The sequence below is a fragment of the Euphorbia lathyris genome, chromosome 5 (assembly GCF_963576675.1).
Source record: "Euphorbia lathyris chromosome 5, ddEupLath1.1, whole genome shotgun sequence".
Classification (NCBI taxonomy): domain Eukaryota; kingdom Viridiplantae; phylum Streptophyta; class Magnoliopsida; order Malpighiales; family Euphorbiaceae; genus Euphorbia; species Euphorbia lathyris.
This window is the reverse complement of record NC_088914.1, coordinates 44,304,124-44,329,643: the sequence shown is the minus strand read 5'-3', so window position 1 is coordinate 44,329,643 and position 25,520 is coordinate 44,304,124. Positions and strand designations below refer to the sequence as shown.

The window sequence follows — 25,520 nt, the reverse complement described above, 5'->3', positions numbered from 1 at the left end:
AGAGAGAGAGAGAAAGAGAGTAAAATAAGCTATATTTATAAGCGTGTTTTTTGGGGATGGATTAGTTTAAGGGTATTTTTGTCTTTTTGTGTGGCTTGGGACCCATTTATAATTGTCACATGGGTCAAAGAAGCGTTGACCGGTCACTTCCCGGTCACACGCACTTAATTGTCCAGCCACCCATAGATAAGGTATATTTTTGGGACGAAATGTAATCCAGATACCAAAGTGTGAGTTGAGGTATATTTCAAGTACCATTGGTGTAATTTACCCGCTATACATGGGTGTTCTTTAAAGATTGTTTGGATGATGGCAGTTGAAGGTATGTGAGGGTGAATTTTGGGTAATTTTCCTTACATCCTGAATTGAAGGAGAATCATGGTACATGTCTTTTTCTTCCAAAATTACCCTTTGTCTTTTATTTTATTTATACAAATGAAAGGATATAAGATTAATTTTATATATAACTATATTATTAAATCACCGGTTCCCTTACTTTAATTATATTTCATCCAAACGAGGTCTTAATGATCTCTGAATGTCATTAATGCATGATAACATAATATTAGTTACAAGTAAAAAGTAACTATATCTTACCCAATATTGAAGGTTATAATGTTTATGATATTTAAAATAATTTATTATCTTGGGTGATAATATGCATTAAAATGCAAAAGGCATTGTATTTAACCTTTGTCATTATGGTTATTTATTATTAAAAATTCATTATGATATTTATGTGCAATAGTAACCTTTATGGTTATGAACGTTATATATGGTATTATTAAAGCAAACACGATTAAAATTCTATTATGAATTTGTTTGGCATATAATATTTACTTCTTTTTATCCTTTGACTAAGTTCATTCTAGAGTCAGGGAATAACGTGAAGGAATTACTGAATAGATTCCAAGATGAACTAAAAATTTCATAAGGAGACATTGCATCATACATGATATTTGCCAACGAGGCCAATGCAAATAGTCTTTCGCTATGAAGTCGGTTCCATGGATCAAGTCATTGATCCTTAAAGTAATTGAATATAGCTTTTATGCCTTACCACAATTTTTTAATAATGTACATGGTATGCCCCACTTCTGGAGTTCTTTCAGTACCAACCCACAAGTACAGGGGAATCGCTAATACTACAAGCAGTGCCAAACACTGGCATGAAAAATAAAGCTCAATCTAGAGAAGTGTACATTCGGAGCCACTTCAGAAAAAATTCATTGGTTATGTCATTGGCCAAAAAGGAAAAATCCAAAGGTTGAACAGGCGGATCATCATACTAGGAAGGTTCATACCTTGGTAACAGGAATTCGCCATCCACAACACGCATCCTGGGGTACGAGGCGGACAAATGGTTTAAAGCTCCCAACTTGCCACAATATAAAGAAGAAGGGTCAGTATAAACAGGACATTACATATCCCGAAACCAAAGGAGGGGAGCATGTACGCCAAGGCGAATTGCAGGTTCTGTAGAAGAAATGGCCATGACACAGAAGCTTGTTGGGAGCTGGAAAAGTAGAAGATAGATTTGTCTAATAACAAATAACAAGACAACGACAAGCAAAAGATAGAGCCTAGAAAGACATCCAAAAGTGTCATTAATGTCATAGCATGGACCAGGGTATCAGCCACCCGTGAAAAAAGAAGTCAAAATATCTGCCTTGGATAAAACATCCCTCAATCACCCTTTTTGCAGAAACAGATCCAATAATCCCTCCACATGTAGATGCATTGGTAGTAACAATAGCGATTGAAGGATGGGAGATGAAGCAAGTCATTATTGACACATAAGCTAAGATTGTGGGAAGATGCAACTGCAGTTGCTCAGAAAAGACGGAACCATGGGCCTAAAAATCAGTATTTTTACGTATTCTTATATGTGCATTAAACTGTTATAGTATCCTATATTTTATAATTTATTCTTTCTCGCCATATTTCTTATATTCATTTTCCTAGTTTTGTTCTATTTCTTTCCAAATTCTATAGAAGAAGAAATAGCAAAGCTAAAGAAGGCGGATGCAATCAAAGAGGTGATATAGGCCCAATGGCTGGCGAATGAAAAATCCCACAGGCGGATCAGCTACCTCAAAAATAGGACAAAGTGATCCCCCATCTAGGGTGGGTCCACTTACCTCAAATATAGGACAAAGTGATCCCCCATCAAGGGTGGGTTTTAACAAGGCTCTCATAAAGACCGATATCCATTGTAATAAAGGCAATGACATTGCCCCATTAAATAAACTAATCTTTGTTATCAAACGTGTTTATCATTTTGTTTGTAGAGTTCACAGACAACATAAATGTCTCCATATATAAGGAGGGGAAACAACAAAGTAGAAGTCCCATCAAGGGCAGATTCTCTTCCCAGTGAAAAGAAATCCATAAAGCTTATCATAAGCTTCTAAGGGATGGCTGGCCACCTACCCTAGTAATTCGGAGAAAATCTAAGGTGAATTGAAAGTGTATCATATCCATATATGATCCCATATAGTGCGGGTCTTATCCATAAGATCCTACATAAAAGTCCCATCGCGGGAAACTTCCCTGGAAGCTCAAAACTCTTTTCATAAGAGAACACAAAGTCCCACCACGGACAGCTTCTCTGAAAGCTTAAAAATACAAAGTCCCTTCAAAGGGCAGATTTTCTTCCTCGTGAAGGAATCTTACACGAAGTCCCTTCAAATGGCTAAGGTTTTAATGAGGCTCACAAAAAGGTCATCCTCCGTTGTAATAAAGGCAAGCCATTTCTTGCTCATTAAATAAATTACTCTTGATTATTAGTTTTTGTGTGACATCTATTTTTGGCATGCTAGCATACATAAATGTCTTCTTACCAAAAAAGGGGGGCATGGATTCAGATTCTCTTCACCGTGAAGAAATCTTACACAAAGTCATTCCAAAGGGAAGATTCTCTTCCCCGTGAAGAAATCATACACAAAGTCCCTCCCAAAGGGAGGATCCAATCAAAACTCCCATTACAGATAGATTCACTTCCCTGAGAAGTGGTCATTAAAAATCCTATCAAGGGCGGATACATCTTTCTCAAAGAAAGAAATCCTTAAAAGCTTATCGCAAGCTTAATGGGGGACGGCTGGCCACCTACCCCGGGTTCGATGAATAAGTTTAAACACTTAAAAATATCTTCTCAAAAGATCAAACATGTGATTCGGTGGAATAAGTTTAAACACTTAAAAATATCTTCTAAAAAGATCAAACAAGTGATTCGGTGGAATAAGTTTAAACACTTAAAAAATATATTCTCAAGTTCAAACATGCGATTTGGTGGAATAAGTTTAAACACTTAAAAAATATTCTCAAGTTCAACATGCAATAAAAGAAGAAACAACGAAACTCTTCACAAAATGCAAAATATGGCGAACGAAGGAAAAAGCCCCACGAGGCGAATGCAAAATATGGCAAACACGCCTAATAAGAAGCCCGATGTGGCGAATGCAAAATATGGCAAACAAAAAAGCCCCACGAGGCGAATGCCTAGATGGCAAAAGTAAAGCCTATCAAATGGCGAATGGCGCAAAGAACACCTAAGAAGAAGCCCGATGTGGCGAATGCAAAATATGGCGAACAAAACAGCCCCACGAGGAGAATGCCCAAATGGAAAAAGTAAAACCTATCGAATGGCGAATGGCTCAAAGAACGCCCAAATAAATCTACAATTGGTGAATCTTCTTCATAAAAAGCAATGACGTCTCGTCTTCATCCAAGATAATGAAGCCTCGTCTTCATCAAAGATAATGAAGTCTCGCCTTCATAAAAACAAAGTAAAAACACTTTGGAAAATAACTAAAGGCTAAAAAGGCAAGTGCCTAGAGTGCCAAAACCCTAAAAAAGCGAATAAAGCTTAAAATGGGGAACAAAGCTAAAGTGGCGAATGTCTAGAATGACGGTAGAACTACGTGGCTTTGATTCCCAAAAAATTAATGGGGTACGTAGGAAGCTTGACAAAATAAGAAATCATCAAGTTCAAGCCAAAAAGATTGGTATATTTTGATAAGTCGAGAAAGGAGAGTTCTTTGAGTTACACTCTCGAGCACTTTCATTGGCTTATTTGGTGCTTAGAAAAATTAAATGACGTGTCTCATTCCTACTAGTCCAGGGGAAATATGTTTAAATAGAAAAGCATTAAATATAAAACACGCTTTAGATAGCCCTAAAGAGCTTTTTATACCTTTAGGGGGGGCTTCTGATAACAACCCAAATTATTCTAGAATGAGTAATAAAGGGAAATTAATAGAAATAATGGCAAACCATTATTCCTTATAAAAATGAGATTTATGCATGATTAATATGGAATCAATGATAATTAATGCAAGATTAATCCAGGGGTCTCTAAATCGTTATCAAGGAGAAACCTCCAACATTGATGATACTAACAACTCCATTAATACTGAAACCATCGAGTATAACTAAAGTAACATCGAAACCCACATTCAAGGACAATAAAGGGGATTAATGCGATTGTTACAGAATTGCATATAAATACCCCAGCTTCTTAGGATCAAAGGTACACACATTATTCTAACCCTACTTTTGTAATTACAGTTTATTCTCTCAAGAATATTACTGACTTAGGCATCGGAGTGTCCCCGACCGATCCCAACGGCGCCTCACAGGGAAGTGTTCCGATCAAGGACTTTTTCACAAGTTATCAAGATAATATAAGTAATTGAAGGTGCAAGGATTTAAGGAGCATCCCAAACTCTCGCACAACTAGTACAAGTATATCAAATCCATGCATGACAAGGGATTAATTTGGCTAGGAGACAATTGATTCTCGTCCAACATAGAGGCTATGGGACTATGAAGGGGATAAGTAAACCCATTATATATATGTTCTAAATATATTGTGAAAGAACTAGAAGTAAAGTAAGACATGTTATCAAAAGGAGCATTAGTAAAGTTAATGGAGCGCATCATCTAGGGATATGATAGACACAATCCCAAGACATGTGCAAAAGACATTATGGAAGAAAAATTCACAACCTTCAAAGTTGTACTGAAACTTTGGAATCTCGTCTTATGATCAAAGGTACACACATTATTCTTGGGAACAAAGTCTTGGGAGCAAAGTCTTCCCAACATCAATTTCCTCTTGGGAACAAAGTCTTCCCCATAGCCCTTATTAAAGGAATCATGGTATTCCATCGACGACCCATGATTATATAAAAAAAACTCATCAGAGTTCTCCCTGTGAATCACAAAGGAATTTTCTTCAGAATGATCCATCTAAGAGATTTGTTTGAAACTAATGAAAGAAGAGCACACAAAGAAGCAAAAACAAAAATGTGCAGAAATCCAAAAACTTATCGGTGAGAAGATCAAAGATTTTTCTTAAATTCCAATGGGGAAGAAAATTTATGGATCAAAGTGTAGATGAGAATATGAAGAGCGTGAAAGGGAAATAGGAATGCACAATCCTCCTTTATAAGAGATGGAAATTTTGAAAATAAAGAACAGTTACTAAGGAATGACACTCGATTTTCCTTTCATCCATGACTTACACCCATCACACATATTTATAACTGATGTTACCCTTCACTAAATGTGTAGCCCGAATGGAAAAAGTACGGAACTCGAAGAGTTTTCTCATATCCTTAAAAGCGTTTTTACCCTTACTAAGCGGGTCTTCTTGTAACAATCAGATAAACATTCCCCTAGAAACATGTCATCAACTCTTGGCCAAGAGTCTAGAGCCAGCTTACGAAGACCCATATATACGACTATGATATATGAATCAAAGTTGTATGGTTTCATAGCTCGGCCTGAACCTGTCAATAAGCTTCTTCCACTCAACTGTATCCCTAGGAAAGACAGGATATGTGCTCTTCTTGGAGTCGAGAGGAAACAAAGAGCTGTCCAGAAGCAAAGGTTCATCTCCTGAAATCAAGTCAGTTGTAGGCTCGCCAGAAAGAGCCACAGGTCTTATGCCAAAATAGGAAGTCTAGAGAAGAAATTAAGAGAAATTCAATTGATTTTTCAAGCAAATTCAAGGAAAAATTGACTCAAAGGCGCATTTTTTTACCTTCTTCAAGCATACCCGCTGTCCGAGGTAGGAGGAAGGCTCAATGAGATGAGAATAGTCAGTATTAACTGCAAATTTATTCAGACAAGGAGGGCAAAATCTCAGGTACGCGTTTCTTACTTTTAAAAAAAAGAATGCAAAAAATGTAAACCGAATCTGCCTAAAGGCAAGAAAAGATGTTCGGTGTAAAAAGAAAATAAGATTTGTTGTAAATAGAAGAAAAACACAAAGGTAGCAATTCACAGGTTCAAAAATAAGCCAACAAGCTTGAAATTGCACGGGAAAATCAAAATTACATGCATCCATGGTATTTCCCTAGCCTTAATTTCGGTTTCTTAGCCTTAATTTAAACAATTAAGCCATTTTTACACCTGCTGTCTTCTAGCCTGCCAACATGCTCAAAGCAAAATTCTACAGCAAACTCAAAAACCAAGAAGACAAATACCAAATTGACCCTTTCCTTCGCCTAAAACTTCCTTAATTTCACCTAAAACCTCAAATTCCAATCCTCGAACATCAATTTCACCTCTCCTAAACCTAATTTATATCCATTGTTCACCATTTACAAGCTCCATCACAACAAATCATACCAATTTCAATTCTAACCTTCACCAAATATGATTTTAAGCATGCCCTAAGTCTTAATTAGGCAAGAAACACAAAATCAAATCAAACTTCAGGCATACCCAAATCTGTAAAATCATATAAAATTGTGCAAAATCAAAGAAGGAGATAAAATTGGAAAGGAAGAGAACTTACCCGTGGAGGAGGAGGCCGACATTGTTCACAGTGGCAGCAACAAAGGTGGCAATGGCAGAACGAATTCCGGCGTGAGGAAAGTGGAAGGCGGCGATGTCGCGGAAGAGGAAGAAATCGAAGAAGAAGGCAGCAGAAACGGCGACAATGGCAGAACGAACTCCGGGAAAGGAAGAGAACGTCGACCGATCGCTGGAGAAGAGGAACGTCGAGAGTGCGGGGGAAGAGGAGAGAAAGAAATCGAAAAAGAAAAAAAGGGGGAAAAGGAAATTTGAGGTTTTTTTCTAAATTTGGGTTTAGTTAAGATTGGGTTTTAGCCTTTGTTTGGGAGTTTGGAGGTTAATGGAGGTAGGACTGTAAATGAACAGAGCCGCTCATGAGCAGCTCGGTGATCGGCTCGATAAAAGCTCGACTCGATTTGTAAACGAGCCGCTCGTGAATACGATTTACTGGCTCGGTTCATAAACGAGCCAAGCTTGAGCAGACCAAAGCTCGGTTCGAAAGCTCGCGAGCAGGCTCGATTAGAACATTTATTAACAAATTTTAGTTTTGTAGAAAACTATATAGTTTTGTGTTAGTTCACAAATATCTAAACTTGATATTATTTCATTTTCTATTAGATGAGTTCGTTCACAAACATAATAAATGAGTAATAGACGAACTATTTGTAAGCATCTTGTTTATTTATTCACGAACTTTGCTTGTGAGGTTGTTTATGTACACAATTAAAGAGTTATTTGCGAGCAAACTTTACAAATATAATTAACAATTTACTCACAAACAATTCATTGTTAGATAATTTTCTTAATGAACCAAGTCCAAAAGAGGATTTTAGGCTCGAAACAAGCTCGAAGCTCGGCTCAAGCTCGTTGAGCAAGCCAAAGCTCGGCTTGGGCTCGGCTCGTTAATTTTATAGTAAGCTCGGCTCGAGCTCGAGCTCGTTAATTTTGTAGCGAGCCGAGCTTGAACATGCCAAAGCTCGGCTCGGCTCGGCTCGATTACAGCCCTAAATGGAGGTGAGAGTTAAAGGAGGTAATGGAAAGGGAAGGAAAGTGATGGAATGGAAAGTTAAAAATTAACCTTGTTTGGGAGTTTATAGGATGTAAATGAGGTTAAATGTTTAACCTCGTTTGAGAGTTTAAATATGGAGGGGAAGGAAGGTTAAATTTACTCTGCAAAGACAAGAAATTTTAAAAAAATTTATGTTACTCCCATTAACCCCCAATTTGGAGGTTAGAGGAAGTAAAGATTTAACCTCATTAACCTCCATTTACTCTCAAAAAATAACTCTCAAACAAGGTTAACTTAATACTTAACCTTCCATTACTCCCATTAACCTCCTCCCAAACAAGGGCTTCAAGCCTTTGTAATTTTCATTAGGTTCAAAAAGCCCAATTTCAATTCTTTAACAGGACGAATTAGTTTAGGGTAGTTCGGGTCAATTTTAGTTTCCTTTTAGACAAATTAGGATTTATTATTTTCAAAAATAGGCCTTTAATTTCATAACATTTATTCAATCAAATTTTATTGGATGAGAGTTAGAATTAGGAGAAGCTAGGGGGTGAATAAAAACTTTCTCTTATTACGTAATTCCATTACAAAAAAGAGAATGGGGGTAATTGTTGGGGGTAAATGTAATTTTTACATTTATTTACGTTTTTACCATAGGTTATAATTATAACCTAAAGTTTGCCAATTTTTACATTTATTCACATTCAAACCATATGTTATAATTATAACATATAGTTTGTCATTTTTATTATTTTGGTGTAAAAGAATAAAGAAAATAAAAATAAAAATAAAAGAATACAAATGAAAAGAAATATAAAATAAAAAATAAAAAAGAAAGAGTCAAAAGAAGAGAAGAATGTGGGTTAGTGGGTGACAAAGTGGAAAATGCCACTAAACTAACTTCTAAGTGCAGGAAAATCCGAAATAGGTCACTAGCCACTTTTGATTAAATTATTCGGGGAGCTAAACGTTCAAGAACTTCAGAAGTGAGCTCGGATCCAGAAAATAGACGTCCCCAGCTTTCTGGATCCATCTTCAGCAGCATCATAGGACGAACATAGAGAGAGCGGAAATTTTACGAAGTCAGCTTCAGAAACACAATACAATTTCGGGTCAAACTACACAAGCCAAGTTGAGGCCTAAAAACAAGGAAGCACTACTCCATTTTGTTCAAAGTGGAATCATGGCATGAGTAGTGGGTAAGTGTGTACTTAGTGGGTGCAAATCTCTCCTATAAATAACCTTTCTTCATCTTCATTGAAGACCCCCCAACCAATCAATACAAAAACAAAAATCAACAACAAATAATCAATCAAATACAACACATATCAATACAATTCTCAAATATATTCAGCCTATTCATATCCTTCTAGCCAAATTCGGTGCCAATTCGGTCCATATTCATCACTAAACGCAATTCTCAAGCTTCCGAGCCAATTCCAATCATTAAATCCTTTATTCTTATCATCACTTTTAGCTACAATCGCTATAATCTCAAGCTTTTCTTCATCAATTTAAACATCAATTTACAACAGCCCCCTTTGTCCGATTTTAGCTACTAAAATCGTCCCTCTCGGTCCCTGTTTCGGTATAATTTGCTATTTTCCGACCAAACACAAATCCGATTCGTTTTCCTACTCAAATTCACATCCAAAAGCTCAATTTCCTAGCCAAAATATCAATCTTATCACAACAATTCCAATTTCCAAATACTCAAGTCCAATCAATTAAGCCCACTAAACACGCATCTTACTCAAGTCAAGCATCGGTCTCGGGATAACGACCTCAGGCAGACACAACGTTTCAACGCGACGCTTCGACGCAACGGCTCACCGCTTCGGTTAATTTATTTCAATTGTTCATTTCAATCTCAATTACAATTATTATTATTGCTTTTGACATTGTGGATATTAAATTTGCTATTTGTCTTGACTGTAATTATTCCTATTCAGTTTATTGTAACCTAAAACTCTTATTTTAAAGTAAATATAAAAGAAAAATCTCAAAACTCTGGTGTTTGCTTTATTATATTTACATTTTTAGTTACTGAAAACTATTGGTCCAATTCTAGTTAAAATTGTGCTAACGGCAACTAGGAACCCAGGGAAGCATTTTCACAATCCTTGCTTTTCCCGTACAATTGTTTGATTATTAGTCATTTTTCCATTAGACACGGGCGCATATCTATAAAAACCGTTTTCTTAAACGTAGGTTGAGAACCTAATTCTCTGGCACGCCCGCATTTTCCCACACAAGTCAATGTTGTAAAGGGAATATTTTTGTTACTCAAAAATATCGCCAACAGGAACTTAAAAGGGTTTTTAGCCTTACTAAGGGGTCTTTTTATAACAATCAAATAAGCATTCTCCTAGAAACATGTCATCAAGTCTTGGTCGAGAGTCTAGACCTGGCTTACAAAGACCGGAACATATAACTGTGATATATGAATCAAGGTCGTATGGTTCTATAGTAGACAGAGAGTCTCATATATGAACAAACATCTGGCCTTTGATGACCATGCAAATACAAGTTCACTTAACATAAAATTCTGAGTGCTAGTGTGGATGTAATAATAGAGGTACTTTACACATGAAATGCTCCTATTATAGGATCACATTTCCTCAATGGAGACACGACACCTCAAAACCCAAATAGAAGGCATAACAATCTATAAATAGAGGGTTTTAGAGAATCTTTTAGGTATGCCGAAAAACCATAGTCTATTTTTTTTCTTTTCTCTTTATCTGAGACTCAAACTAATTTTAGCATTGGAGTGCTTACGCCAGACTACTCGTTGCCTCCCCTGTTTATTAGGAATCGGCCCAGATAGCAGAGAAGCTTAAGATCCTTCTTATTCAGAAATTTACACAAGTTATCACATGCAAAAGTGAAGGTTAGGTACTAAAGAGCGAAACAAACTAAATGTTGGATACCATTGGTGTAATTTACCCATCCCCAAGCCATACTTATGGCTTATGAATTTAGTGCTCATTTTCAATCAAATAGATATCCTTGTTATATTACCTAATATTGTAACACTTTATATTGATGCTTTGGTGCAAGTATGATTCTCTGGGCTTAGTTTTAAAATGTGTTGACATGTATTAACAACACATCTTATTAATATAGTCACCTTTTTCTATTTTTAATGTGAATTTGAGTTTTTGTCTACCACATTACCATATTTTTTCTCTTTGCTCAAACCTTGTATTGCGGTGTCGCGCTCTTAGGATCACCTATTTGGAAAAATCAATACAAGTGCTCAATATAATAACCTCAACCATTAACATTGCACATCAAACATATCTCATTCCTGTACCAAACAAACTGAGATGAACTAGGAGAGTTTTCAAGTAAAAAAATGATTCCTAACATACATTTGCTAGAATGAACAAAGTGTTTTTTTTAATAGTACTTAGATTTTATAAGGTGGAATACAACAGATTTTATAAGGTGGAAAACAAGAAAGAATGAGAAATGAAAAGTGAATTAAGAAGTCAGTCGAATGGTTGAGGTGGTGAAGAAGTTTGAGTATATTGTTGAGAAATATCAGCGACATCATGGAGGGAAGCGGAGGGAATTGATCTGTGAATATTGTGGAATGCCCCCTCTTTTTCCAAATGCAAGCAATAGCTCTCAAAGATTCCACAACTGACCATAACCCCAAAATCAAGAAGAAAAAGAAGTTCAATTTCCAATTTGTTCAATTCTGCATTGGTGACCCCTCCAACCCTCGCGTACAATGCATTATTATAATGCCTGCACCATGCAAACATAAGGTTTTAAGGGAAAAGAAAAAGAAAAGGTGAAAAGGAGGAGAGAAGTAACTCACACATCATCGAGCATCTTAGAAGCAACCAAGACAGTAGTAAGAAGCAATCTATGGACATTGAAAGACAAAACGAGGGAATCAGGATGCTTATGCACCAATCTGTCTATATACACATATCCAACCACTAGACAAGATGGGCTACAATTTGTGTACTTGTATATCCTCTCCAAGTACTTTGGTATGCTTATATTGGGCGCTCTCACTCCATGAAATGAGTTTAAGCTCTTCCCTAATGTCCCTGATTTCATCCCATCCACAACCTTCTCATTTCTACCCACTAGCTTCTCAATAACTTTAGATAATATGCTCAACACTCTTGGTGTGCTTTCTTCGCCCGCCTGCCCCTGCCTGCCGAGAGATAACATTTAGATGCCACTTTGCTCCATCAAAACCACAGGTTTTTCTTATCTGCTTTGTCACGTCTACAAGACAAAGGGGGGTTTGGTTCAGTTAATGGATGTAGCCATTTCAATTTGAACGGTGTAGATCATAGCTACAGAGGAATCAAGGGTCCCGGATGACAATGGATGGTTCTTGGACAATAACAATTCATCAACAACATAGACTAGTTTATCTTGTCACTTTAAACCACAAATACAACGACAGGAAACCATAATGGTTAAGCAACAACCTCTGACGGTGGGAAACTTACAATAGCACTCCGTTTTTTATTTTTTACTCTTTCTTCTTTCTCTCTTCCGTTTTTCTATTTGATTCTTTCTTTGTTTGCGAATTTAGCAGTCCGTTTTTAATTTTCGACTCATATATACGTAAAATCTTTCTTCTTGCGAACTTGACACTCCGTTTTTTATTATTTTATACGTTTTTCCCATAATAATACGTTCAGTACATGATCTTACTTCGCATTTTGCGAAGCCTGCGAAGACTATACTACTTAAGAACAATCAATTTACTTCGCATTTTTCACATTTTGTGATACTACTTCGCAGAATGACTTTTTCTTCACACATTTCGCAAAATACAAAGTAAAAGTCGTGTTCTTAAATAGTATTATCTTCGCATGCTTCGCAAAATGCGAAATGGTATATAATATTAAAATCATAACAACAAAAGTGCAATAATAAGTATATCATTAAAATCATCAAAATTTACAACAAGATTGCAACAATAATTATAACATTAAAATCATAACATTATCAAAATTTACAACAAGATTGCAACAACTATTCAAACCCTAAACACTAAACCCCAGAAATGTGCTTCCAGACTTAAAAAGCAAACAAAACGGCAGCGTCATACATAATCAATGGCCTTTAGGATGATAATGATGTTTTTCTTTTCTTTACATAAGCAAGAAAAATCGACAGGTTCACCATCTTCATCACATCTCAATCACCTTTCACTGTAATTGATGCTTTTGTATTCAAAATAAACCAATCACTGTAATTGATGCTTTTGTATTCAACCTTCACAAAAATTAAGTCATTTTAAGGAAAAATGAAGGAAACACTTCGCAAAGAGAGAATATGCGAAGTCTGCGAAGAGAAATCACATGGAAAATGATGATTTTGCTTCGCAAAAATCGATTCTGTGAAGCATGCGAAGAGAAAAACCATCCTTTTCTAGGTGATTTTCTGTTCGTAGACTTCGCAACATGAGATGCGAACTCATTTTGTGAAGCAATTTCTGGAAAAAGGTGAAGATAAAACGGTAAATACTTATCTTATTTTCGCCTTTTTCCATTGAAATCGACAATAAACATATGATAAACGCAAAAGAACATCGAATAACGATGCTTTCAATTCGCACAAGAATAAATAAACCAAAAGACGAACATAAAACAGAAAGATAAAGAACCATCGTTCACAAAAACAGATAGAAAGAGAAGACATGATGATGATGAAGAAAATGACGGTGATTCAACAAAATATAAAGGAAAGTGAACGATGAACTGATACACATGAAGAAGGGGATGGAAAGTTGAAACCAATAGAAAAGAAAGGGGAAGATGAAAGGCTTGAGCTATTTTGAAAAAATCACAAATATATAGTCTAGATATATAGTAGATTGGATAATTGGTCTAAATATGTAAATGGATCTTCCATTTGACCCAGTTTTATAATTTTACCTATGATTTCAGAACAGCTTCTGAAACCTCGATTTCTTTCATTCTCTTGAATTGAAAGAAACGAAAGTCAAGAACTTCTGAAACCTCGATCTCTTTCATTCTCTTGAATTGAAAGAAACGATAGTCAAGAACTATAACAAGGTTGTTTTAAACAAGATGAATCATATCAATAGACGTTTGTTGACACACTGAAAACATCATATCTCTACCATTGTCAACGCTGAATATGAACAACTCAATGGTTTGAATTGAATTAGAAATGGAACAAATAAAACATTTTCAACAAAAATATGGAGGGCCAAGATGGCGGTTGAATTGGTGGTCTATACATTATGATCACTAACAGCTAGTAACTTGGTTTCTTCAGTTAACATATCATTCATTGAGAGCTGAATATTAGACTTAGCAGTCATTTTATTCCACTCATTCTCTACACGGAAGAAGACCCACTGGAATCGGCGGACCATCTCCAAGGCAGTAATCGTGAACACAGTAAGATAATTATGACGGAGATGAGCAGACAACTTGTATGTCCATGTGCAACGCAGAATCAAATTGCTTCCTATCACCCAAAAATACACCTGCCACACCAATTTATAAACATAATCGTACGGTCAATTCAATGTCTGCTCACCCTGGATTTATACATGCGTGGATGCAGTGGATATGTGTCCTTACCCATTTCTGTCCATACAAAAGGTATGAAAAGAGACTTGGTTTGTTGAATTTGAAGATTCGCGTGAAGCAGCTGGCAAAACGATAAAAGGAAAAAAAAAGTTATGGATGTTGAAGATACAGATTGTGTATAATGGATTAAACGAAAAACATTAATGCTCTGCTTTAATGGACACTAAGCCACAGGTGCTTAGACACGGGAAGTGACAATTTCATACCGTGATTGGGAAACAGTACAAAAGCAAACATACCTCATGTCCCAATCTCGAGTCACATCCCAGTAGAACGAATACAATGAGTTCAAAACACTTGATAGAAGCCATAGAGGCCGGTAAAAGTTTGTCCACCTATCAGGGAAGACATGATATTTAAGGGCTGAAAGAAAAATCACGGGCACCGAGGTCGAATATTTTAAAGCTGAAACCACAAGCAAAATGAGTTACTGGAGTTTTCAAGCAACAAAATTCCAGCTTTTATATACAAAGCCCAATTACAGGGGGGAAAATCAGACATTGTAGTTTTGATTAGAATAATAAAATAATTGAAACAGACTAAATATAATTAGAGAACAAGGAATTGATACGTTAAAGAAGACAGCACTAAATGTTGAAAAATGCAATTAAAATCTCCAAAACAAAAATAATAGATACATTGGTGGAAGTTTAAAATTCATCAAGATGGTAATAATTATGCATCATCAACTTGGAACAACTTTAAGGGACTGGCTGAAATGCAGAATACACACAAGCAAGAAAATCAACAACGAACAACACAGATTTCTAGAAATTAGCATCAGCTTCCAGTTTACTGCCCGCTCAAGGTCATAAAATACATATGAACTCTAAACTTCTCAAACCATGCATCCAAATTCCAATTTTGTGAACATTCAAAGGTAGTCATGATCAATGAGGTTAATTATCCCATCATGAAGGGATATTCATTATCAGAAAATCAATGAGTTATTCCTAGATTTTAGCACTGGGCCATCACAGGTCATTTGAAAGATTCAAAAGTTAAACATGAATAGCAACAAATCATAATATTATGTTAGCATAGAAACTCTATTACTTAGCAATGCCTTCAGAAATATTTCAACACGTGATGAAAAAACAAGCAGCAGGTGTTTTGACAATACATTAATAAAACAAAAAAGGAGGGGGTTTAGGAGAGTTCCAAAGCAACAATACCATTAAAAAGAGCTGTTTTCTCCCTAGTATCCTTGTATAGTCGAAGACATTGGAACAATCGGAAAATATAAGGTAAAACAAGTATCATTGGAATTGCAATGGAATGACTACCACAGACAGAATCAGCTTCGAACCATGCAATAGTGGCAACCTGCATGAATTCAAATAAACATTTCTCAATAAGACTTGGCATAAATAATTATTTTTTAAAAAACATTTCCATCCATTCAGGGAGTCAATAATCATACTGTAAGACTACAAAATATGCTACAGATAAGGTTAAGCATTTAGTAGTCAATGATTAGAGCACCAAGCAACCACAGGTAAAGCATAGGCACTTCAATAAAACAATCTGTGGTTTGCATCCATGATATCATATTGGGAATTATTCGCATACAACAAAATGTCAAAGGAGCTTTTCTACCAAAGTTGTTCCCCTATTCCATATACAAGTACTAGTATGACCGGAACATGCCACAAATTCACTTCAAGTATTGATTAGTTGCCAAAGATGGTCAACTTTGAATAAGAATATATTACAAACCTGTCGATGAATCATTCGACATACTGAACGCTCCAAATCTGAAAGTACCTGTACAGAAGTCACATGAATAAGAAGTTAATTCCAGTCTACTAGGCTAATACACTGTTAGTCAGTTTTAAGACAGTCATTTTATAACCTTTCCATAAGTCTTTGAATTAATCCAACGAATAAAAGGGAACTAAGCCAAAAAAAGTGGATGGAAAATGTGAAGCAGTTAAACTCCACAAAAATACCAAGAACCATTACCTAATCTCCAATTCTGAATATACTTTTATTCAGATAAACAGCTATACCACGAAAATGAACCATAAATAGATAAAGCTTTTCAGTGAATGAACTATCATTCATTACTAATGAAAGATGAACCATGCACCAGAGAAGAGGATGAAGCTTGGGATACTATCCACTTGACTCCATTAAGGGGAAATAAAAAGATGGAAAGCAATTTGTGTTCATCAGATGTACCACATTGGAATTTGATATACAAGTATTTATCAACCAGCTTAAAGGATTATTTTCCATGAATGATGAGAGCTTTCAAGCCTATGAAACAGTTCAACGAAGAGAACCGTCAATCAATGGACAATATAGTGACCAAAATCTTCAATTTTGCAACCATTCACTGAAGTGAGATCTAAACTGTCTAGAAGATAATAAAAGAAACAATATGATCTTATTACATTACAGAGCAGATTTTCTACCATATTATAAATTAAGAGAATTGGAGACAGTATCATAGAACAGTGGTTAAAAGAAAATTACAAAATACATACCTTAGACATGGAAGTCAAGATATCAGCCAAGAAAAAGTCAGAAAAAGTTATTGCCTGTAACAATAATATAGACAGAAAATTAAACATAATGTTGTATAACCCATATAAAAAAACAAAATTGTTAAGAAAATCATGTTACGCCACTGTTATTAGAATCTTACGATTCGCGATTCGATTGGTCCGATTCAAGTTGATTCAGCTTTATTTCAAGCCGAATCTATAGGTGAATATAGATTATCACAGAATCTTACGATTCACAATTCGAATCGTATGATTCAAGTCGATTCAGGTCTATTTTGAGCCGGATCTATAGGGCGGCAATCTAAATTATCACAAATTTCAGATTGTTATTTAGGAAAACTGTAACTCTGATTAAGGAAGGAGATAAATTAGTGGAAAAAGAACCAATAAGAAATTTAAAGAATAAGAAATTAGATTATTATAATTAATTAACAAATCAAAGCATATCAACATGATTTTCCAATTTCAATACGCAAGTCCCATCCCATTTAGAAAACGTCTTCACTTTGTCAGTGGTGCAACAATAGTTGATAAGAACCAAATTATCTTCATCATCGTTCATTAAAAACTTCAACAACAGAAACTATTAAACTCACTCTAGACTAATATTTGATAATATTTTAAGTTCAACATGGTAAATATTTTATTTTTTTATAATATTATGAATTTGAACTGAATCTTATGATTCGATTCACGAGTCACGATTCACAAAACGAGGATTTCAATTCACGAGTCGAATCTCGGTTTGACAACCATGTGATACGTATAATTTGATCCCACCAACAACATAGCAATTCCTATCACTCCAGTAGAGCACATGCAAAATTTCTCTGCCTTCCATGAATGTTATCAGTGGGAACCAAGTTCCACATGTCACATAGACCAAAAGGTTTGAGTATCAATAGTTGATTTTCAGCAGATATTGCGGGACATAGCATATGATCCAAACATCTTGGCAGTCTTTTGCTGCATAAGCGTGTCTACATGCACCACATGGCATACAGCTCCTTACAACATATTTATTTCATAACAAGTTACTTAGTTCTTATATTTTGACTGAATGGAAGCATCCATACAACTTAGATGATGGAAATTCTTGCAGAGTACATCAATGTTTGGGAATGAAACCTCACTTGTACCAATTATTTACCTAGTTAGCTACTCAGGGCTTGGATATTTTACTCAAACAAGTCCATGCAACAGGTTAGAAACTTGAAAATCCACTAAATTAACCTCAACGGAAAAAAAATTGAACTTAAACATGATTCAAACTTGCCTGTAGAGGAAAAACTATCCGCCAGAGAGTCCTTAATAAGTAGTAGCGTGATGACAAATAAAAAATATCAAAGGGAAATATCAAAACCATCAAAACAGCGAAGTATAAGAGGACCTGCAATGGAGGGAATGCTCAAGTTAATACATTTTCAACATCATAACAGGGACCAAGAGAGATGGAGTTTACTTCCGCAAATGTAACATATGATAATATATTCTTATTTATTATGGCATTTCAATTAGAATATCATACTTCCATGACGTATTAAGCCATGCAGTTTTATTTTCTTAGCCAAAGGTAAAGCATTTTCTACAATTTCTGGTTCAACAAAGCTGTGTCAGGTACAAATTAAGTAATTATATGAACAGACAATTATTTTCAAAGTCCACATGTCTAACCTTCAGAAACCATGTCCCTTCCCAATCTAGCTAAGAAGCATTCACTTCAGTAAGAAACTTAAAGACATAAAATGCTGAAATATAATTCTTTTATAGAATGATCAATAATGCCACGTTACTAATTTATCTTAACCATAATAACCCTGCAAATATAACTCTTCAACAGAGTTGAAGCCTTGATGCTTTTATGGGTCTCCTAATTTAACAGGTAGCATGTTAAGTGCTTTTGCAACAACAGCAAAATAGCATCACCATATCAGAAAACCAATCTGACCTTTCCTTGATATGACAGCATAAATAAAAAATCCATAAACTAGTGAACAAAAAAAAAAATTAAATAAACCATTGAATAACTATGAACGAACTTGTTAATTGTAAGGGAAATGGAGTAGACTCAAAATCAATGTATATCAACCAACTGATCATAACAACCTGTCTGTAATTAAATAAGAACATGTAAGTAATAAGAGCATCTATTACACTGGTTGTGATGCAGCCAATGATACTTCTCCATGAGAATAAAGGTAAAGATATGCTGTCATACTAGTTGGGACAATGATAGTCATCCATGTGGCAACCTGCAGACATCAAAATGGACACTCAACAATATGCAAGTATGATATGCTATAACAACACTGAAAAACATATAAGTTCATAAAATTCAACACAAGAATGTTTAAAAGATGTTTTATTTCCAAAGAGGAACCGCTTTAACTATCAGCTCTGATACCATGTTATGGAACTGCTTTAACTATCCGCTCGAGCTTTTAGTTCAAATGGTTCCATGACATGGTATCAGAGCCAGTTTGAACAAGTGGTTTAGGGTTCGATCCCTAGCAGCCCCATTTGTTGATTTAATTGCAGGACATGGTAATATGGGCCTGTGCTGCCGAGTGGGCATTCGCGTGTGGGGGTGTGTCAGATATTAATATGAAGTGGACCTTTAACTATTAGCTTGATCTTTTAGTTCAAACGGTTCCATGACAAATCAAAAGTTAGGATGTTTGAAATTACATAACATCTGCTGAACCAATACACATGGTGCAAAGATGAAATTTTTATAAGCATCAGATCAAACAAGATATGGTGGCAAAAAACTGTTTTGATAATGATAATAATTAATAAATATAAATAACACTAATGAAAGGGAAAAAGAAAAATAAAAAAGGACCATATGGTGGAAGCCTTGTAGATGTTATCTAAACAACGCAAAAACTTGAAAGGTAGCAAATATCGATAAGACAATAGTACCAGTGGGAAAAACAATGATGCACCATACAAACAATTACACTGCCACAAAACTATAGCATCCATTTGAAAAATACATAACCTTCCAAATTTCTCTGTGAGTTAGATGATTTTGGTCAAGATCAAAAATTTTTGCATAGCTGACAGTCGACTGGGAAAAAACCCATAAATTAACTCCCCAAAGCCAAACCATCATAGTCTGCAATATGAAAATCACAACGAGACATTCTCACCATATGATAAAAGGAATGTAAAATTGGATTATAAACACCTCATTCTTATAACATAGCCATTACTAACCACAAGAAGGAGAGGATTGTAATACAAAAATGCCTCATATAGAAACAGATCCCGCAGATCTGCACTCATTCTCATGACAGAATCCCATCCAATCTGTAATTTTCACATGCAACCATCAAGACAAGAAATACAAGCAATATATGAATTACATAGTTTTTCAGATGCAGTCAGTGCTGCCATGCCATCAAATATCAAACTCCCAATATTAGCATGGATTACTAGACATGAAAATTATAATACTTATACACTCACCTTGCAGCAACTGAAACCCCAAAGAAAGAACAACAGTACCTGGACATTGAACTCATTTAGGATCACCAACATAATAAAATACAAATAAATAGCCAATAAAAAAATCCAAAAGGCAACACCTAAGGATAAATTTGAATGTATGCAGTATAAATTCCTAGTAACATTGGAACAATGGCCAGCATTCACTCAACACTTACCAACATGCACTTATTTATATTTTGAAAGATTATTCACTCAACATTTACCAACATGCACTTATTTATATTTTGGAAGATGTTCTAATTAGAATTATATTCCAACCATTTTAGTTCTACTAGTTACCAATGCATAAACAAACAGAAATAATGGAATTGCAAATTTAAGTTTCAAATTTGTATCTGGCGTGAAAGCCAAAAGTATCTCAGGTTTTTCTTGGATGAACACGTTGCTGGCATATGATGACATTAAGAAATAAAGCATAATCGAAACTAATACTCCAGAAGAAAACATAAATATCATCAGTACATCTTTCAAACCAATATTTGCTCAAAGCCAAATGCACCTCATATTTTAATTGGACATACAATTTATTGGCATATGATCATCATATTTCACAAATAGAGCATAAATCAAAATGAAAATAAATATTTCGGAAGAAAACATAGATATCAGTACATCGTTAACAAAAAAACCTTGAATCTCCATAAAAATATCGGAGATGGCATAATGACAGCAGAGCTAATTGGTACAATGGAACTACTCTTCATATCGTTTGAGTCTACTGAATGCAAAAAACCTTCTTCTGCACCATTCCCTTGCTCGCCAGCTGAAAAATATCACAAGTAATAGTCACACTCCATCATTTTCTCTTTATGAGTACAATATAATTGTTTTAGCTTATCAACAAAACAAACAAAGAAAGCAAACGGTGAACACTCAGTACATCTAAACAAACAGCTAATAATCCTGTTCTACCAAGATCAGAGACAACGGGTCGGCTACCAGACTTCCTCAAATGCGGACTATTGCCAGGTGCTATGACTTGACCTCCAAACATAGATGTAATGGCAGATAGCGAAGGCGTTCCCACCACTACCCTAAGAACCTGCAACCAATTGACATTACAGGCCACGATTAAACAATTTACGGAAAGCGAGACGAAAGAAATTCCTAAAAGCTCTATATAATCAAAAGCAGAATCCTATATATATATATATATATATATATATATATATATATATATCGGAGATCTACACCGAAACTACAGAGAATTACACAAGTGGCGATGGAGCAAAAGAAATTAAATGAAAAGAATAATAGGTGCAAGGATGGAAAAACTGAACAAACAAAAAGAGATTAAAATAAAAGGGAAAAAAAGGAAAGACTTACAGAAAAAGAGCCAAGATTCAATTTCGAAATGGGTGCAGTGCTATTGAAAGAATCAATGTGGTGAAATGTGAAAACCCCTAGTTGAATTTTCACTGGATCTCACCCACCTGATATGTGGGGAAATTTTGAGTGAGAACTAAGGAAAGGAAAGGAAGAGATGGAGACAAAAATACCTAACCTCGCAAATCCAAGCTTAAGAACGGCCATATAAACCTGACGCCCCTTTTAACATTTTGGCCGGGTGTTTGTTAGAAAGTATATAAAAGATGGGATAGTGATAAAATAAAAATGGGACAAGTTAACAGTGTTTGTCGAGGAGATATGAGAGACAATGGAGGATAAGCCGATTAAAAGTTATATCTAGAGATGATGGTATAAGATATGGGATTAACTTATCTATATATAATATAAAGGCAAAAAGCATTCTGAGGCCTCTGATGTTTCATTGTTTGGTGTATTAAGCTCTCGATCTTTTATTTAGATACATTGAGCCCCTCATCTTTTACCATTTAGTGCATTAAGCCATGATCTTTCATTTAGACACATTGAGCTCTTGATCTTTCATATATGGGTGTATTAGGTCCTTCCATAAATCAATTAATATATAGGTTTATTAAGGGCATGTTTGGTGTGACAACAAATAATGTTCTAAAAATAACAAATTCTAAAATAAAAAAATATATTATACAAATTAATAAAAATAATTTAAATAAAAAATAAAAAATTTATTGAACACAATAAAACCTTGTTTTTCGATAATTATGTTCTAAAAATAAAAATAATGTTAAAATTAAAGCACATTTTGTCGAAATAAGAAGGGTAATTTTATCAATAACAAGTAACTACAAACAACTGTTCATGAAAAGAGCTTTTCATGAAAAGCTCCAAAATGTTGCAGTGTCCAGAGAAAATGCGAAACGCTGCAGTTATATAAACCTAACCAAACATGCCCTTAATAAACCTATATATTAATTGATTTATGGAAGGACCTAATACACCCATATATGAAAGATCAAGGGTTCAATGTGTCTAAATAAAAGATCGAGGGCTTAATGCACCAAATGGTGAAAGATGAGGGGCTCAATGTGTCTAAATAAAAGATCGAGGGCTTAATGCACCAAACAATGAAAGATCAGGGGCCTCAGGATGCTTTTTGCCTAATATAAAACAGTAACGATGGAGCTGAGGTGTCACTTCCTCCTTTTTTACTGATAAAAAATATAATATAAAATATAATATATTAACTTTAGTTATATTATTATATTTATTTGTAAAAAGATTTCTCTCGTGTTGTGTTGATGTCGCATGTTTTAACGCTGATGGGCGTGCAAGGATGGGAGCAGCAGTACGAGATGCACGGGGGCAGTTTGTAATGGAGAGATGTGCGGGTCTATTATGTTGTTCGACAACACGATAATGTGAGGCCGAAGCTCTATTATAGGCTATGCAATGGCTCGAAGCTGATGGAATAAGGAATGTGGTTTTCGAATTTGATGCTAAACAAGTGATTGATGCAATAAATTCTAGTTCTGTTGATGATTCTGAATTTGAGGATAGAATTATTCAAATACGATCGATTCTAACATCAAATGACTTTTACTCAGTCAAATGGATACGGCGGCAAGCGAATGGGATGGCACATATGTTAGCACAGTCTTCTCGTTTATCCACTTGCCCTTCATTTTTTACTTTATTACCGAGTTCTGTTTCTGATTTATTGTTACAATTTTGCCATGATCTGGCTCCTAATGCATTGTTTTTTTTATTCAAAAAAAATATATTATTTTCCGACATTTTTTATAATTACCGAACACTTATTGATAACTTGTGGAAAAATCCTTGATCGGAGCCCTTCCCTGTGAGGCGTCGTTGGGATCGGCCGGGGACACTCCGATGCCAAAGTCAGTATAGAGGAACAAGAGAGCAAACTGAATTGACAAAGGTTGTGAGAATGTGTACCTTGATAGCCTAGGGATGTAGGCTATATATAGCTAGGAAGTCGTAACCTTCAGCAACTAGAAGGTCTCCATTAATGCTCCATTAATGGCGGTTACTGGTTACCTTTTAAGCTGGCGGTTACTGGTTACCTTTAACCTGGCGGTTAGCTAATTGATAGCTCATTAATGGTCTTTATGGTCGAGTCGGTGGCTAGCTGTTACTGTGATGAATCAGGTGAAAGAGGAGATTCGCCTCATAGGTTCGCCAGCGGATCTCACTGAGCTGAACCGTGGAGATCCGCCATCCGGTTCTTCTTGCGGCGTTCTCAAGATGAATATCCCTTTTGGTCCTTGGGATAATATTCTTTGATCCGTCAAGGCGTATGTACGCTCTCCTTGAGAGCTATGGCGGGTCTCCGCCACTCGCTCTTATCGGGCGTATCTCGTTATGGCGTATCTCGCCATGGTCCACGTGGCGTGGCATAATGCTAGAGACTCCTTCCTTTTCCTCATTATTTTCATATTCGCCCCTGCATTAATTATCATTAATTCCACATTAATCATGCATAAATATCTCTTTTAGAAGGAATAATGGTTTGCCATTATTTCTATTTATTTTCCCTTATTCCTTATTCAAGAATAATTTGGGTTGTTATCAGAAGCCCCCCCTAAAGGTATAAAAAGCTCTTTAGGGCTGTTTAAATGGTGTTTTATTTTTCTATCTTGGAGGAAAGTGGACCCGCCCTAGATGGGGGATCATATATGGAAATGATGCGCCTTTTGGGGCTTCCTTATGCGGGATCTTATGAACAAGATCCGCCCTATGTGAGATCATATATGGATATGATGCACTTTTAGGGGTTTTTGCTTCCTTGTGGATAGGTGGCCAACCGTATCCATTGTTAGCCTCTAGGGGCTTCTTGAGAGTTATATTTCCTTTAGAAAGGAATAACCTGCCCTTTATGGGACCATTTGTTCCTACCCCCTAGGATTATGATTCGCCTTTAGGGACTTATTTTCTTCAGTTCTGCCATATTGAGGAGAATGACCCGCCCTTAGGGATCAGTAAGAATGATCAGCCATTTAGGGACTTTTGTGCATTTTGTGGAGGCGAGACTTTGTTATTTCTATGATGAAGATGAGGATTCATTACTTTGATGAAAACGAGGCTTCATTGATTGGATGAAGACGAGGCTTCATTGATTGGATGAAGACGAGGCTTCATTGTTTGGAGATGAAGACGAGGCTTCATTACTTGGAGATGAAGACGAGGCTTCATTATTTGGAGATGAAGACGAGGCTTCATTGATTGGATGAAGACGAGGCTTCATTGTTTGGAGATGAAGACGAGGCTTCATTACTTGGAGATGAAGACGAGGCTTCATTACTTGGAGATAAAGACGAGGCTTCATTATCTGGAGATGAAGACGAGGCTTCATTGATTGGATGAAGACGAGGCTTCATTGTTTGGAGATGAAGACGAGGCTTCATTACTTGGAGATGAAGATGAGGCTTCATTGATTGGATGAAGACGAGGCTTCATTGTTTGGAGATGAAGACGAGGCTTCATTACTTGGAGATGAAGACGAGGCTTCATTATTTGGAGATAAAGACGAGGCTTCATTGATTGGATGAAGACGAGGCTTCATTGTTTGGAGATGAAGACGAGGCTTCATTACTTGGAGATGAAGACGAGGCTTCATTACTTGGAGATGAAGACGAGACTTCATTATTTGGAGATGAAGACGAGGCTTCATTGATTGGATGAAGACGAGGCTTCATTGTTTGGAGATGAAGACGAGGC

At 35.8% G+C, this 25,520-nt stretch overlaps 2 protein-coding genes and 1 long non-coding RNA gene across 6 annotated transcripts; all 3 read right to left on the bottom strand.

The window, feature by feature from the left end:
• Positions 1–5,287: 5,287 nt before the first annotated feature.
• On the bottom strand, positions 5,288–7,056 carry LOC136230382 (uncharacterized). Its single transcript, XR_010689361.1, has 3 exons — positions 6,809–7,056; positions 6,050–6,117; positions 5,288–5,968 (listed from the first exon to the last, which is right to left on the bottom strand). It is a non-coding gene; the product is annotated as an uncharacterized lncRNA (long non-coding RNA).
• A 4,049-nt stretch (positions 7,057–11,105) lies between these two features.
• On the bottom strand, positions 11,106–12,110 carry LOC136230530 (cyclin-U1-1). Its single transcript, XM_066019610.1, has 2 exons — positions 11,649–12,110; positions 11,106–11,575 (listed from the first exon to the last, which is right to left on the bottom strand). The coding sequence occupies exons 1-2, from the start codon at positions 12,011–12,013 to the stop codon at positions 11,314–11,316; spliced, it is 627 nt and encodes a 208-aa protein (XP_065875682.1). The 5' UTR covers positions 12,014–12,110; the 3' UTR covers positions 11,106–11,313.
• Positions 12,111–13,879: 1,769 nt separating this feature from the next.
• Positions 13,880–22,109, bottom strand: LOC136229324 (uncharacterized). Of its 4 annotated transcripts, XM_066018035.1 has the most exons (15): positions 21,958–22,109; positions 21,780–21,886; positions 21,366–21,495; positions 21,083–21,216; positions 20,412–20,450; positions 20,160–20,252; positions 19,942–20,058; positions 19,094–19,189; positions 18,214–18,327; positions 16,917–16,970; positions 16,144–16,191; positions 15,600–15,750; positions 14,664–14,829; positions 14,416–14,485; positions 13,880–14,318 (listed from the first exon to the last, which is right to left on the bottom strand). In XM_066018035.1, the coding sequence occupies exons 3-15, from the start codon at positions 21,445–21,447 to the stop codon at positions 14,061–14,063; spliced, it is 1,422 nt and encodes a 473-aa protein (XP_065874107.1). In that variant the 5' UTR covers positions 21,448–21,495; positions 21,780–21,886; positions 21,958–22,109; the 3' UTR covers positions 13,880–14,060. The 4 variants fall into 4 exon arrangements, with proteins under 4 accessions (XP_065874107.1, XP_065874108.1, XP_065874105.1 ...); XM_066018036.1 differs by having other exon boundaries at positions 21,393–21,495; positions 21,780–22,099; XM_066018033.1 differs by having other exon boundaries at positions 21,780–22,098.
• Positions 22,110–25,520: the final 3,411 nt, after the last annotated feature.